The sequence below is a fragment of the Labrus bergylta genome, chromosome 15 (assembly GCF_963930695.1).
Source record: "Labrus bergylta chromosome 15, fLabBer1.1, whole genome shotgun sequence".
Lineage (NCBI taxonomy): Eukaryota > Metazoa > Chordata > Actinopteri > Labriformes > Labridae > Labrus > Labrus bergylta.
Window position 1 is genome coordinate 22,391,716 of NC_089209.1, and position 16,230 is coordinate 22,407,945.

General features: G+C 40.4%; 2 protein-coding genes across 2 annotated transcripts; one reads left to right on the top strand and one right to left on the bottom strand.

Moving 5' to 3' along the window:
* Nucleotides 1-31: 31 nt before the first annotated feature.
* On the bottom strand, nucleotides 32-2,238 carry LOC109982323 (uncharacterized). The gene is made up of 2 exons (XM_020631481.3): nucleotides 2,118-2,238; nucleotides 32-1,588 (listed from the first exon to the last, which is right to left on the bottom strand). The coding sequence occupies exons 1-2, from the start codon at nucleotides 2,231-2,233 to the stop codon at nucleotides 625-627; spliced, it is 1,080 nt and encodes a 359-aa protein (XP_020487137.2). The 5' UTR covers nucleotides 2,234-2,238; the 3' UTR covers nucleotides 32-624.
* A 756-nt stretch (nucleotides 2,239-2,994) lies between these two features.
* Nucleotides 2,995-13,377, top strand: LOC109982301 (saccharopine dehydrogenase-like oxidoreductase). The gene is made up of 12 exons (XM_020631452.3): nucleotides 2,995-3,229; nucleotides 4,045-4,157; nucleotides 4,860-4,940; nucleotides 5,111-5,240; nucleotides 5,660-5,709; nucleotides 6,099-6,229; nucleotides 7,470-7,587; nucleotides 9,314-9,433; nucleotides 9,918-9,974; nucleotides 11,185-11,296; nucleotides 11,456-11,534; nucleotides 11,679-13,377. Exons 1-12 carry the CDS (start codon nucleotides 3,034-3,036, stop codon nucleotides 11,770-11,772), a joined length of 1,281 nt encoding a protein of 426 aa, XP_020487108.1. The 5' UTR covers nucleotides 2,995-3,033; the 3' UTR covers nucleotides 11,773-13,377.
* Nucleotides 13,378-16,230: the final 2,853 nt, after the last annotated feature.

The window sequence follows — 16,230 nt, forward strand, 5'->3', positions numbered from 1 at the left end:
GTGGCTTGAGAGTCATGAATGAGAATGAAGGTTATGAATGAATTTTTTTATATTAACCATTGTATTATGTTACAGATTGGGGTTTGGTTTTCGATGAACAGAAGGTGCAGGTTCAGATTTTTTGTTTGCTCTGGAAGGGTGCAGCATTTGTAAAGAAGAGGTGGGGCTCCCAATTTCATACATGGTGGTGGCCACTGATTTGTCTAAGGTCTATTGGTCAGGTAACCTTAAACAAACTAATTTTACTTGGGTAAACTGTGCTGTCTTTCTACAAAGGTATAAAAAATATCAACAATAAACCCAAAAATAAAAAAACAAGCAATGACTAGAATCTACAAGGCTAAATAAGAAAATAGTGCAGAGGTTAGTAGTGCAAAATATGATGTAAACATGAGGTAGTTATTACAGTATTTACATTTAAAAGTGTGCGTAACAATAATTTAAATTGAACAATATATGTACATTCAAAGTGACAGTTTTGTTCCAGGGTTACTGCACAGCGACAGGTCTGACACTCTGTGACTGTTTAGTCTTACCACTGTCTTACAGTGGTAGAGGTGAGTATTGTTACAACTTCTGAAAGAGCAGAGCGCAGCATTTTCCCTTAACAAACAAGATATTGGTCTACACATTTTCATCGTCCTGCCTTGGGCAGCCCTGTGGGTGTTCCAGGCACATCTCTGAGGTACCAATGCACATATTGTGTAGAAAACAGGCTGCCATTACTATCATCACCATAGCATCAATCCGGGTGTTCTGCAGATCGCGAAGACGCCTCCACTTGCACTTCATCCTGCCGAAAGCATTTTCAACAACCACCCTCCCACGGCTGATGTTGGCGTTCTGCTGCTGGTCGACTTCCGTTAGAGCCCCATTGTCAGGTTTTGGAGTGATGAGAAACGGGAACGCCTCTCCTATGTATGCACTGTCTCCCAGCAAGCTGTACTCGCCTATCTTCTCCTGCCATGTTGAGTAGAAGTTGGAGGACCTTAACATCCTGGCGTCATGAACCCTGCCTGGTGGTCCTGCAAAAATGTCAAGGAATCGCCCCCTCTCGTCTACAATCCCCTGAAGGAGAATGGAGTAAAATGATTTGCTGTTCATGTAGTCTCCTCCTCTTACGGGTGGCCTCTGCACCCTGATGTGGCACCCATCAATTGCACCGATGACACCACTGAGGCCACAGAGGTGTTGGAAAGCATCAGCGGATGTTGCTTTTTCACAACTATTTGGCCAGGAGATGAAGTGCTGTCCCATTGGACACATGATATTGAGCACCTCTAAGATGACTCTGTGTGCTGATGACTGTGAGACATCAAACTTGTCCGACATCTCCCTAAAGCTGTTTTGGTTGGCCATGTACCACAGGAACATTAACACCTTCTTTGTCACAGGGACTGGTGGTAGACCTTTACTGTGTTCCTTTGTTATGCCATTCTCCTGCAACTTCATCAGGAGATAGTCAAACTGTGGCTTGGTGACTCGGAAATGGAGAGCAAAAGTGAGGTCATCCATGTCCAGCATGACCTCCCACTCAGGTCCAGTCTTCATGATGACTTGTTGTGTAGACAGTAGCAAGGTGGATATCCTAAAAGAAAGACAGACAATGTGTATTTAAGGAAAGATTATCTCACATTTAAATTAAATTCGATTCATGTAATCATGGTGCGTTCCAGTTGATCTCGTAAGTGGGAGAGTCCCAGTTCCCAGTCGGACTTGTCAACTGGAACGCCTCCTGAAGTCGTAATTACGACTCGGAAACTCGGGAGAAAAAAAAGTAGTAGTAGTAAAGTTCTCAGTCTTTTCACATGTTTTAAAAAAAAATTCTTGCAACATATTTAATTACTTTACAGAGACTTTAAGACAAAAAGTTTGCAACAAAAGACAAAGTTCATATCGTATCTGAAATCTTAGGCATGTGTATTGTATATGTGCTTACCTGAAACATATAACATAAAGCAGACTATTATTATACAGTATATTGTAAAAGAAATACGTGTGTTTAAGGTTAACTATTCTGAAGAGCCTTTATTGAACTTCACTGTTTACTGAATGACCGATTATAAAGCAGTCAAAACGTTTTTCACACAAATAAAAACGCTGAAAAACAAACATACCTTCTGCGCCTCCTTTCTTCCTCTGCGGTGTTTCTGAGGTGGGCCTCATATTTGTTCAGTAGCTGTTTGTATTCCGAAAGAGCGAGCAAAATAAAGGATTTCTTGGACGCGTCCATCTTGATTTCCGACTCGGGTGTGACGTCATTCCCAGTTCCGACTTCCGAGGTAAATGAACGCAGCATACCCTAAACCCTAAACCCTAAACCCCTAATACTAATGTGTCTTTGTTCCTGTTTTTTTATTAAAGTAGTTTTTTCTGATTTCAACAAATTGTTACATCTCCTCCTGAACTCCCCATGTTTGCATGAATATGAAAGTGTTTATGTTCACAAGGATTTCAAGGGGAAACACAAGTTACACATGTGCTCGTTTCCTTTCTCCCATGGCTTCTATTATGAACCATTGTTTTAGAGGGTGAAAAGAGTTTCGTTCCTCTTCAAAAAATGTGATTAATGCACACATCATGAATTTAATTATACACCACTAGATGGCAATGCAGCATCACAGAACAACCCACCATTTAGCTTCAGAGTTTATCCTCATTCTGCAGCAGTGCACATTCAAGCAAACTGTGTGACATACATGTGTATATCATCACTCAAAGGTCTATTTTACATTCAATAATTTCAGGCTGATTGTAGACCATATGGTTCCTCTTGTAATGAGTGCCCTGGGTGTTGTATTTGTTGCTGATATCTCACTATAATCTACTGTAGACCTACATGGTGGAAAAATATATCCTAACATTTCCTTTTAATTTAACTAATAAATAAGATATAAATATGACACACGAGAGTGTAACTCATTGTTTTATTACAGCTGTACTGCGGTCGTAGGCCTAAGTTGCTCAGCCAATCAGCAGACAGATCCCCGGAACTCACGTTACCGGGCGGGACCTCGAAGTGAAACGTAAACAATGGCGACTGTAACCTCCAGCAGACCGTACCATGTTATCATTTTTGGTGCCTCGGGGTTCAGCGGGCAGTTTGTCGTGGAGGAGGTGGCCCGATATGCCGCAGAGACCCCCGGCGGTGGTCGTGTTAAATGGGCTGTGGCCGGGAGAAGCAGACAGCGGCTGGAGGACGTGTTGAAGCGAGCCGCGGGGAGGCTGTGTACGTGCTGCAGCTCTGACACGCTGTTCACTACATAACACAGACACCAGTGTTTAGACAGGCTCATAACGATTACATGTCAATGCCGCAGGATACTTTACACACTTGACCGACACCAGAAACAGTCTGAGCTGGTGTTGTTTTGATGTGTTTGTGGTTTGAAGACAGCCTAAGTTAAAGTCGCTTGATGTAGAATGATGTTACGTTTGACCAACAAGCATAAACCATTTACAATGCAACATGCAGACATTTCTTATGAAGCTATAGCCACTGTTACTTAAAGGCTGGTTGGAAGTTTGCAAGGACACTAAGAACATTAGCACTCACACTCAGCTTATACAGGCCCACAGAAATTAAAGATATTAAAGTTATATTTTATTCTCCTCTATATTATCTGTTAAGTTATTATGAATGAATGAAACCTTTATTGTCCCTAGGGGAATTTGCCCAAGTACCCAGAGCAAAAAAACACAATATAAGTGTCAAAGGACGTCCACAGGACAAGACATAAAAACAAAACCCTTAAATATAATAATACTTTTAGACTTATATGGCCTATTTACATAACTAATGCAAGCCCTCTGATGCTAGGAATTTAAATGTGTTTACATTCTCTTCTCTAGTCGTACCAGAGATGTAGTTTGTTGTGTAAATAAAAGCAATGTTGCATGTAACATCTTTCAAACTAATTGATTCTCCTCATGCAAATTATTGGCCTATATATTGTACAATATGCTTTTTTTCCTGAACTTAAATAAGGTGCTGGGGTTATGTGTGTTGTTTGAATAAACTTCTCTTTGTCTCTCTTTTGTCAGCCATGCCTGAGCTGAGGACAGACATTGAAATCATTGTTGCTGATGTGTCTATTGAGGAGTCCCTCGCACTCATGTGCCAACAAGGCCTGGTGATTCTTAACTGTGTGGGACCTGTAAGTATGCTATCTGGACTTTTTCAGGGGGTGAATGAAGCAAAGACAAATATCCTGATGAAGGTTTTTTGTTAGCATCTACATGAACATTTTACACTTTTCATTAAAAACCAATCAATTTTCAACAGCTTTCAGTGTTTGTGAAGTGGATTACTTATTCCTTGACAGCAGGTGAAAATGTCTCTTCTTCAAAGTACAATGTGAACAAAAGAACAAGAACAAACTAATCCCCTCCCCCACCCTCAACCAAGCACTGTAAATATTACCCCTCAACCCTGCCAAGGTGTGCCATCTGACATTTCATGTGCAAAGTTTAATTGATGATTTTAGCTCTGCCATAAAGGAGCTCAAAGGGTGCCAAATCATCTCAAATATCTCAATTTTGTTCTGAATGAAGTGTTTCTATCACATCTGCACAGTAGAGTAAAAGGCTCTTCTTTCTTCTTCCAAAATAGGAGAATGAGTTTCTTTGTAGTGTGATGTCCATAAGATAGAAGGCATTGTTGAGCGACATTGCAAACTTTCAGCCCTTCTGATACTCCGATGATAATTAATACTGGATTGTGTTTAATCTCAAACCCCAGAATCTTTAATTTTTTTAAATATTCCCTGACAAATGTTTTAAGCAGACTGAAACACTCTAAAATAAACAGTGTAATCCTGTGTTGAACGATCCTCTTTGTGGCATCTTTGTCTTTTCAGTACAGATTTTACGGTGAACCAGTGGTCAAAGCTTGCATAGCAAATGGAGCTCACTACATTGATATCTGTGGGGAGCCACAGGTAGGAAAAACAAAATAAATTTCCCCTTTCTGAAGGTGTGGATTTATTTTTGATTGTATTGTATTTCTGAATTGCACTGAGAAGCATCGAGAAGATGAAGCCTTGTCACTGTGCCTCATAGTGTGTGCAATATGCTTTTTGTGCTGTTTCATGATTTCTTTCCTCTCCAGTTCCTCGAGCGTATGCAGCTAGAGTACCACACCAAGGCTTTGGACAAAGGAGTTTATGTCATTGGCAGCTGTGGCTTTGACTCCATACCAGCAGACCTGGGGATCCTGTATACACAGAGGCAGTTTAAAGGTAGAAAGCAAACACAACATTTGGGTTAGATATAGTCAGCCTAAACTCTGAAACTGGTTTACTTAAAAATGTATGAAGTTAATTATTCTTATGTTGTCTGAACCCTCAACACATCAAACAATAGACTTCACAGTTCAGAAAAACACAGGGCTGTGGTAGTTTTCTTTTTTCTTTAATAACTACGCAATGGATCTGGCATACAAAACTCTCTTTTTTTCTATTATTTATTGTAAAAATTATAAACATTTCATGATAAATAGGTTCATGTAATGATAAACACACAATTAATCATAATACACTGACACTTCAAAGAATGTTTGCTTTTTGGTAGATTAAATACGGATCAGTCTGGATTGACAAAATCTGTTAAATTTTTAGATTTTGAATTCTTTGATGTCTCAAATGTTCTCTGATTTCAGGAACACTGACAGCTGTGGAGAGCTTCCTGCAAATCACCAGTGGGCCTGAGGTAGCTTGGACAACTACAGCTTCTGCACTGCATTGTGGGACTCTATCTTTCCTCTCATTTGTAAACTTGAGCTGTTACTTTAAAGGCCCGGTAAAGGACGTAACTTTTACTACAGGTATAGGAGAAAAACATATAAATTAAACAAACAAAACAAACAGAGAGCAGAATGGAGCGATTTCCAAATTTCTGTTGGTATGAAATATGTTTCAACCTTTTGGCTTCTTCTCTGCAAGCAAATCATCCCCTGGTGTCTAAGTTCATTCAAATTTTCAAATCAAAAGAAAAGAAACATTGGTGTTCATTCAGTGGGAAACTAATGGACCATATAATCTTATAATAGTGGTTTCCTGCACTGTGACAGAATTAACAGTTTGTCTTAATCCTGGCAGGGGTCGTCAGGCCATGATGCCACTTGGCAGTCTGCCGTGTACGGTTTTGCAGACAGCAAATCCTTGAGCCAGCTGAGGAAAAAGTTTGGCCACAGGCCGCTGCCTGTGGTGGGTGCCAAAGTCAAACAGAGGTAAGGCCATAACTGACCAATTACTGTCTGGCTAACACACTTGACTTTGAGTTATAACATTTTTATTGGAGTAATTCCTGAAGAGAGGGGATCAGTGTGTTTCTTCAGTGAACAACAGGAGGACTATATTACTGAAACCCATGAGTCTTTTACCCTTGACCTGAATTTTAATAGGTTGATTGTAAAGTTAAAGAAATGATCAAGCAGCAACCTCTGGTGTTGCAAAATGATGCTGATGTAGAAGTCCTGAAGCAGTTGTCATATTAAAGCCCAGCGCTCACGTTGTTTGAATACTAAGCAGAAACCTCCAGTGCTGAAAAATTAAACTGATTCAGAAGTGCAAAATCCTGCAGTTCTTTGAGTGTCCACTAGAGGCTGGCTGCAGAAGCACCAGAAGTCACATACACACCCCATTCAAAAAGTGTGTTTTTTTTACAGCAGATATTAACATGTTTACAGCCTGGTACAAAACACAAAATAGGTCTGATTAGCTCATGTCTCGATCGGCACACACTGTATGATGAAGGATAAACATTATTCCTAATAAGACCATCTGAACTGATGGACCGGCAGGCTAGTGTAACAGTTTATCAAGAGGCTTTAAACCTGCTCAGCTCGAGCTCTCAGCCTGTTGTTAGGTTGTCTGAAAGTGAGACAGCATTTCCAGCATGGTGCCCACCATTGATGGGACTACAAAACCCCCTGCAGTAACAGATGAGTGACATCACTCAGGGATTCCTCCAATATATTTTTACAGTCCAAAGGTGGGATATGATTTATATAAATTATTTTTGGCCTTTTGATCATGGGCAAAAAATGTTTTTCATATTGAAATGTAATGTATTTCTTGATTTTAACGACAGGTGTAACCTTAAGGTCATGATAAAAACATATTATATAAGTGAAACGCGAGGACAACTTAAAGTTACTATTTAAAAATGTACAAAGCTAGCTGCAGATTTTGCTGTCTGGCTCACAGACTTACATTTGTTGATTAAGAATGAGATTTAGATTGTACATGTTTACTGGTCTTTGCTGGGGTGTAAAGCAGATGAATATACATTGATGCTGCAAGCGTGTGTGTGTGTGTGTGTGTGTGTGTGTGTGTGTGTGTGTGTGTGTGTGTGTGTGTGTGTGTGTGTGTGTGTGTGTGTGTGTGTGTGTGTGTGTGTGTGTGTGTGTGTGTGTGTGTGTGTGTGTGTGTGTGTGTGTGTGTGTGTGTGTGTGTGTGTGTGTCCAGGGGTTTTCTCTTTTTCAGCAAGGAGATTGAGCAGTACACCATCCCATTTATGGGTTCTGACCGCTCTGTCGTCAGGAGAAGCCAGCATTACCTGTACGAGGAGGAACAACAGTCACCAGTAAGATATGATCAACACTTGTGTTTGCTATTGTAGAATTTTCTCTTAAGAAAAAGTTCAACTCTTATTCGAGGCCCAAAGTTGTATTGAATGTATTTGCTCTCTCTTATAACAGTTTAAAAGCTTTTCTCCTTTATTAATGTAAAACAAAAAAAAGGAGTGGAGCATTGCTGAAACTTGTTGGCCACCACCTGTGTTTTTCAGTAAACAGCTTGAAATTAAGGGATGTCCTGGAGCTTGCATGCACAATACACATCAACTCCCTCTGAACATTGTTCCCTTGGTTGCCATGGTTATGGCTGCTTCGGCTGTATTTGCTCTTAACATGTATGAACAGTGGATTATGGTAAGAAATGTGTGCGAATGTTACATGTGTATTGCTGTGTGAATGAGTTTGCAGACACGTCTCTCTTCTTCTGGTGATGTTCAACTAAATTGGAGACGGGGCCTTCAGTGTCACAGCTCCCACCCTCTTGAACACCCTCCCCTCAGGCATCTTTGGACTCATTCAAAAAAACTTCTTAAACACCATCTGCCTTCCACATCCTACAACCTCCCTTAACTCTGCCTCTCCATCGCCATGTAGAGCGTCCTGAAGTCTCTGGAAGGCGCTATATAACTTAAATCTCTCATTATTAAAACATTTTACACTTAACATTACACAGTAGTTTTAACATCTTAATGTCACGTTGTGTATCTTCTTCATGTGCACAAACTCAACAGCAGTCTATGTTATTTAAGTCCCTTAAGGTCAGCGCCCTCTTCAGCCTGAACAAGAGAAGTCAGCGAGTTACATCTGCTTTGATTTTCATAAAGATAGAAGCACCCTTTCTCCTCTAACAGCTTAGCCTGTTTTCTAACCCTGAGGCATCACCGAACTATACTTGGCTCCATGATTTGCTGTGGCTAAGATCGTATCTCATTGTTTGTGGCTTTAGAGAAAAAACCATCTGCCAAATAAATTGATGTAAATTCCCATGAAATCGATCATTTGGCATGCCTTGTTCGAGGCACTAAATAACAGGGCATGCTTCGAAACGTTTTGCTCTGCCCGAGTATGCACCACCTAATACTTCTGTGTCATCTGTGTCCCTCAGAAACAACGTTTGATGTGCTGCAGTGAACGGCACAAACAGCCGTCGCACTCTTTCTCATTTTGATTGCTTGTTTGCCTCCCTGCTTTAAAAACCTATTTCCCCTGCTGTACCTGTAACTAGGTCAGCGTTTCCTGCAGCTGCCACTGTTTTGATCCCAGCCAGAGACACGGCCTTAATGAAACCACCTCATTACGGTGTTTAGACCGCCATCTACCTGCAAAGTGAAAATATGATGAGTCATCAGTAGTGATTCATCACTTTCTTCCCTGCGGCTCATTACTCCCTTTGACATCTCATCTCATCTCACCCCCCCCCCGTTCCCTTTCTTCCTATATCTTTAACTGATACATTTCTTCTAGCCCTTGTGCTTTTCCTCTATCTTTAACATCCACAGTCTACCTCCACCTAACCCCGTCTCTTTTCCTTAATTCTCCTTATCCCTCCCTTTGCTCATATCACTTTCATCTCTTATTCCTTCTTTCATGTCCCTCCCTCCTCCCTCTCCTCCTTCATCTCTCATCCCCCCCTCCGTTGCACCTGTTATCTGCATCCCCTTCTTTCCTTCTCTGTCACTTTTAATTTTCCTTTTTTATCTCACACAGTGTGCCTTTCTTACTTTCTACCCGCAGGTCCAGTACAGTCCCTACGTGGGGATTGGTGGCCTCTTCTCTGTCGTGAAGCTCCTCTGTGGCGGCGTGCTTTTCTGGTTTCTGGTTAAATTCAGCCTGGGCAGGAAACTCCTCACCACGGTATAACTTCCTTCTCTTATCAACCAACCCTCTTTTTGTTGACCTTTAACTTGTTACTTGCTGGCCAGAGTAGTTCATCTGAGTCCCTTGGAAGCAGAGTTGATTTAAATGCAGCCGAGGCTTTTAGATGACTTTCCAGAGCCGTTTAAATCTGCATACATTTCACAGTAAGATGTGTTTGTGCAGCTGGAAGGCTTACCCAAAGCTACTCATGTTAAATGCAGCAGAAGAGTGTAGCAACAACTGTGATATTACATGATGCTGATGAACTGAGAAGTGTTACAAATCAACAAAGATTATACTGTTTCAGTGCTTTATTTATCACATAGTGTATTTCAAGAAAAAGAGTTCTGGAGAGAAAGTTGAGTCAGCAGCAGCATATTTTTTACATTTTAAGATTAAACGTGACGTTTGCACTGTTGTTAGACTTGTGAGACAATTCCAGGTTGAATGGATTCATTTATTCTTTTTTATCTTCCTTAAGTTTCCATCATTGTTCTCCTGCGGCTTATTCTCCAAGTCTGGTCCAACCATGAAGCAGGTAAAACAAACACTGTTTGAGTTTGTAAACACATTTCTATAGTCACTTTGCAGCCTAAATGACGCTGCAGCCATTACAGACGGACTGCTGCTCATAGTCAGTTCACACCCTTCATTTTCAGTTATCTCGTGATATACAGGTTATAACAATCATGAGGTGACTTAAAATCTAAAGTGTGAAAAGACTATGATAAATCCTTTAGATCTGAAAACAAGTGTAAGGAAATATAGTTATTGTTAAAAGTGATTTAGTTTGTCTAATAAAAGGTACTGAATCCTTATTTTCTTAGTAATTTTATTTTTAAGGGGTTTGGTTTTTAAATAAAAGAATCGTCTGTTCTCTTTAGTATATATTTTTTGTGGTCAAACTGTGACAGTGTGACTGCTAATTGTTTTAAAGCAAAACCTAAGAACCTAAGGCTTTAATGAAAAAAGAAAATTCTGTAATTGTTTCACTAAAATGTATTCTTAGTATTAAAAAAAGAACGTATGTACAAAGGTGTCTGATTTCAGCTTTTGTTAAAACACTCTATACTCCTTTTTCACAAAGTTATTGTAAACACATATACCATCATTACATGATACTACCAGGGGCGTGTTCAGATGGGTGGCCTGAGGTGGCATGGGCATTGAAATCTCATTGGCCACCCCAGGTACCACCCCAAAATCCAAATCTGTGATTGGCTATTGGCCGTATCAGAGGCGGGACTTAAGTACAAATCAACTATTCTGGCTGATTTAAACAGGCTAATAGTTGTACTTTCAGATGTAAATAAATAATTTGCTCTTTCAATAAAAATGTCCAAGGAAAAATTTGCATGCGTGCACATGCATGCAGTTTTAAGTACTTAAAATCATAACTTTGCACATCTTTTTTTTTGAGTCCCTAGAGAATCAAACTAATATTTATATGTTTTATATGATGTCAAATGAAGTTTCTTACAAATCATTAGTGGTGGTAGAAAGGGTGCGTGTGTGTGGTGCCACAGACGTCATGCCATCCCTCTATACGTCACCCTGGATTTGCCCTTTTCTCTCATTGTTAGAGCTAACAGACGTGACAGCTTTGGTGCGACGGTGGAGCTTAGAGCCTACATCGGCTTGTATTTTTAGTTTGATTGTACAGTACAGTGTGTAATTAATATGCTGTGAAATATATTTTTTTTATTGATTTGTCGTTTCTCTTCATCCTTCATTCTCCTCTCTCTCAGATAGAAGACACCTGTATCAGCATGACATTTTATGGGGAAGGCTACTCAGAGGGCTCAGATCCCACACAGGGTCGACCCAACACCAAGATCTGCACTCAGGTCACAGGAGCAGGTAAAACTGCTACCATCATGTGTAGCTCAGGGTATTAAGAAGTGACTGAAAAATGGTTTACCTGGGTGTACCCTGCACTACACCACTTGATGTACCTTGAAATGTTATTCATTTATTCAGCTGTTCAAATGCTTGTTTCATGTGTGTTTTGGTTTACAGATGGATATCTAATAACAGCCTCTGCTATGGTACAAGCTGCTGTAACTCTGCTGAATGAGCTGCACTCTCTCCCCAGAAGGTTGGTTCAGTCTTTGGTGTTTTTCTTGTGCTCTTTTTACTTTGTCCCTCTCTATCATACATTTAGTCTTTTTTTACTTCTCTAAATCTGCCTTTACTGTCATGCTTTTAAGAGCTCTCTTTTTCTCTGTGTTGTTTTTAACAGGGGAGGCGTGTACAGCCCAGGAGCTGCCTTCTTTAAAACCAGCCTCATCGAGCGCCTCAGTAACCACAACCTTAAGTTCTCAGTCAAAAACTAACACCACTTTATGTTGTTGAATAGTAACCACTGTAAAAGTTAAATCACTAATATTGACTGAAGATGTTCATGATCCGGTACAACATCATCACTAACATTTTAAATTGAAAGTTGTGATTCATCAGAGCGGTCTGAGCTCAGAACAGAACCACTAAAGCAAGGGGAGGTTTGCTGTTTCACTCAAGTCCACTTCAGAAAACATCTGTTTTTAACTTGTTTTCTCTTTTCTTTCTGTTGCAAAGCAGCAAGTACTTGCATTTAAATCTGGGGGGAATGTAAACATGTTTTCCTATCATCTTTAAGATATCTCACATTGATGCAGCAGCTCTACATCTTTCCAGCAAGCTGGCATATTTCACACACTAATCTGTTGACTCTGCATTCTTGAAAATGTGTTAGGTTGGCTTTTTGCAAATCTGATCAACACACTTAGTCAACATGCAAACGTGTACTTTAACATGTAAGAAAACAGGGGTGCCAGTGGCCTAGTGGTTGGTGTTTGCGGCCAATTTGCAGAGGCTGTAGTCCTCCAGGTGGGCGGCCCGGATTCAGGTCTGGCCTTTGGCTCCTTTACCGCATGTAATTTCCCTCACTCTCTCTCTCCCTGATTTCCAGCTCTATCCACTATCTGTACAATAAGGGCACAAAAAGCCCCAAAAACTAATCTTAGAAAAACAGCAAAAAAGAAACTTCAGCAGAAACTGAGTAATTAAAACAGAATTATAAAAGAACAGAAACATCTTTCTTTTGTGACTTATGGTAATGCAGAATCCATAATGCAGAACATCTCTGGAATAAGAGATGATGCTTTTACTGCTTTTCAGCATCATTCTGACCGACTGCCAACAGTTTAGAAGTCATATATTATTCTCCTTTATCAACAAGTTTAAGTAAGTCTCAGAGCTTCTAACAACATGTCTGTGAAGTTTCTTGTTCTAAATCCACTCTGATCCTGTATTTGATCATTACTATAAACCCCTCTATTTCAGCCCTGCTTAGAACAGACTGTTTCTGTGTCTGTACCTTTAAATGTAAATGAGCTTTGTTTGACCACGCCCCTTCTCTGAAGGGCTTGGTCGGCTCAGGCTTTCTCACACCATTCCCTAATGAAGGCAGACTGAAAAGGCAGACTCAGAGGGCAGAACAAACTTCTAGCTGTGGGAGTGTCACCCACCTGGGGGAGGGGTTACTGCCCTTTGTGATGTCATGAAGGGAAATCGCAATCATTTTCTGAAAAGTGGTGCAGGCAAATCACAGAGAGGATGGACTCTTATAATTGGGGGGACAGACTAGGGACACATATTAGTGTTAGAAAAACGTTGTAAAGTGTATTTAGCATAATATTTGAGCTTTATTCTATGTATTTATCTGTACACAAAAAGTAAAATAGATTTATTACAGTGAAATGTCCTCAGATTGTTACTATTATGTGGAAACTATTTCAAAATAAAAGGATATCATCTTAATGGAGAAATCTGGTAATATTATACATTGAGACTGAAAGCAGAGTTTTGAAGTATTGACCAACTGAATATTGTCTTTGGTTGTTGTTAGTCTTTTGGTGTGTTGTCAATAATAATATAGAATAAAACCTTTTTTGAATACATTTTGGCTGCATTGGTTATTCATTAAGAGCCAGTTTGAACCAGAGAGTGTAAATATGATCTCCAGGTGCATTGCCTCAATCATACAATTTCCTTTATTTGAACCCCCTGAGATCGACTGTTTACAACGCCTGAGAGAAATCAAACAGTCAGAAACGACAGTCCTTGTGTGATTAAATAAACTTATTATTATTATTCTTTTAAATTATTTTTAATCACAAAAGATTAGACAGTTTGTTCAATAAGCGATGCTTGACTTTGCTGAGTTTGAACATTTAACCCAGATTCTTCCTCTGAAAGATTGTCTGGTTGTAATCTTAATATTTACAGTAATCCATTGTTTTTGTTTTAGCTCACATCGACAGATCTACATGATACAAGCCACATGTAAAATACTCTGTGCTTGAAGTAAACTCTTTTTTGCCACCAGGTGTCAGTGTTTCCATTGCTGCTCGTTGCTGACAAATGTATATACGGCATGACAGTAGAGGTCACTTGGTGCCTTTCAGGGTGCAGACAGACACGTTGCACAGCCTCACAGAAAAGGATTGCGGGTGCAGCTCTTTAGTCTGTACTAAAAAAGGGGACGCCATCACAGAGCGTTTGATTTAACATAACAGACGTCTCAGATGTGTCTGCGTCTGTGGATGTCGTGTTTCTAAAGAGCTTGCAGCAATTGTCTGCTTTCACCGTTTCTCCTCGATGTGAGTTATTGTTAGTTTCTTCTGTCTCATCTGCCTCCCTCCCCCCCCTCCCCCAGCTGTCACCACCACTCACATAAAAACACACTGACGAAACATAAACACACAAACACAGAGCTGATTTTGTGTGCAGTGAAAACACAGAGTCTGCCAACAGCTCATGTCAGTGGGGGTATTCTCCTAAAAAAAGGGCCTAAGTTCAGTGTGATGAGTAGCTGCTGGAGGGACGGGTGAGGGTGGTAACCTTGTGTCAGTGTATAAGAATGGAGAGAGAGGGGGGGAAATATTGCAGTGGTTTCCCTCTGTGCAGCAGGGAGCAGCCCCACCCTTCTCCTCTGCCCCTGTGCATGGCTCCAATCTGCAGATATTCAAGTCATGTCCCTCAGCCCCCCCTCCTCTCTCCGTCCCACCAGTGATCTTTTCTGCAACCTCCTGGTCTAGTCAGCTTTAAAGTCACGACTGTAATCAAGATCAGTACAGACCAAAACCGCCTTGTTGAGTTTAAAAGTCCAAGAAGCCTTATTGATCTACCACCAAAAACAGACCTCATCTTCACCCTCTGAATATGCCCACAGAAAGCATTTCAACTGAAAAAATACTTAGGGCACAATGTCCTGTTGCTAGAATATTTTGAAAATGGTTTAGCAGGTAATGTATGACCCATTGAAAACTGTAAAACCGTCCAATAATGTAATGTTTGGTTGTATACCATCAGCAACAGTTTAAACTCCTGCATATGCACTGGTCCCCTACAGATTGTAAGGGGATATGTAGATCTGTACAGACATTAGCCTCTCCTTGTAGGCAATTACTTTGGGGTGGCTGTGGCTCAGCTGTCAGTCGTCTCTCAACCGGAAGGATCCCCAGCTCCTTCTTCTACATCCAATGTGTCCTTGGTCAAGACACTTAACCCCAAGTTGCTCCTGCTGCTTTGTCGGTGGCTGTTAATGTGTATGAAAGGGATCAGATAATTCTGATGGATCCTTTAGTAGTAGCAGTATCTCAGTCTGTAGGGGCTTGGTTTGGGAACCGGAGGGTTCAAGTCCCAGTGTTGACCAAAATATGGAAGTTGGTCTGGTAGCTGGAGAGGTGCCAGGGCACTATCAGAGCAAGGCACCAAACCCCCAACAACAGCCTCTTTACCTGCCTCAACCAAAAATGTATTAATAGACTCTAGTTGGTACAGAACTCAGCTGCCAGGTCTTTAACCAGTAAGCATGACCACATTACTCATATTTTAACATCTCTACACTGGCTCCCTGTGTGATTTAGAATTGATTTTAAGATTTTACTGATCACTTTTAAAGCTCTCCATGGCCTTTCTCCCAGCTACATATCAGACCTTTTACTACCATATGAACCGACTCGTACATTGAGATCGTCCAGCAGGGGTCTTTTGGTCTTTCCAAATTCCAAAATAAAAACTAAAGGGGATAGAGCGTTTGCTGCCAGGGCTCCAAAACTGTGGAACGACCTGCCCGAGGAGATCAGGTCAGCCGGATCAGTCATCTATTTTGAGTTCCTGTTTAATTCAAGCTTTCAATTCTACTTTTTTAAAATTCCTTTAAAATAATTGTATGTCTTTTATAATCATTTAAATGTATTTTCATGTCTTAAATTGTTTGATATTTCTTAACCTTTGTCTTGTTTATTATTCTTTGACCTCCCTATTTTTACATTGTTTTGCTGTCCCTGTAAAGCTCTTTGTAACTTCATTTTGAAAAGTCCTCTATAAATAAAGGTTATTATAAAGATTATTATAACACTCTGACATCTCTCCATTAATGTCCACAGGTCCTGTTTGTGCATGTGTGAGAGAAGCATGCCTCTATAACAGAACCAGAATTCACTCAGTGATTAATAAGGTATGTGAAAAAAAAATAAAATACAAAGCAGCCTCTGCATTTCAGTGTGTGAATGTGTACGTGTGACATGCAGTATAAAAGTAGTCAGAAGACTAAAAAAGCTCAATACATGCTCAGTCCATTTACAGTAGTTACATCCGCCAAACATCAGTGTTTAACAGGCTGTGCTTAGAAATGTGAATAATCATGTGGGGAAAGTAAATTCCCTGAATGAGTTCAGTGTAGTTTTGTGTTGTTGACTCCCCCTCAGGGGTCTTACACGCTCTCACATATTTTCTGCTTCTGTGAC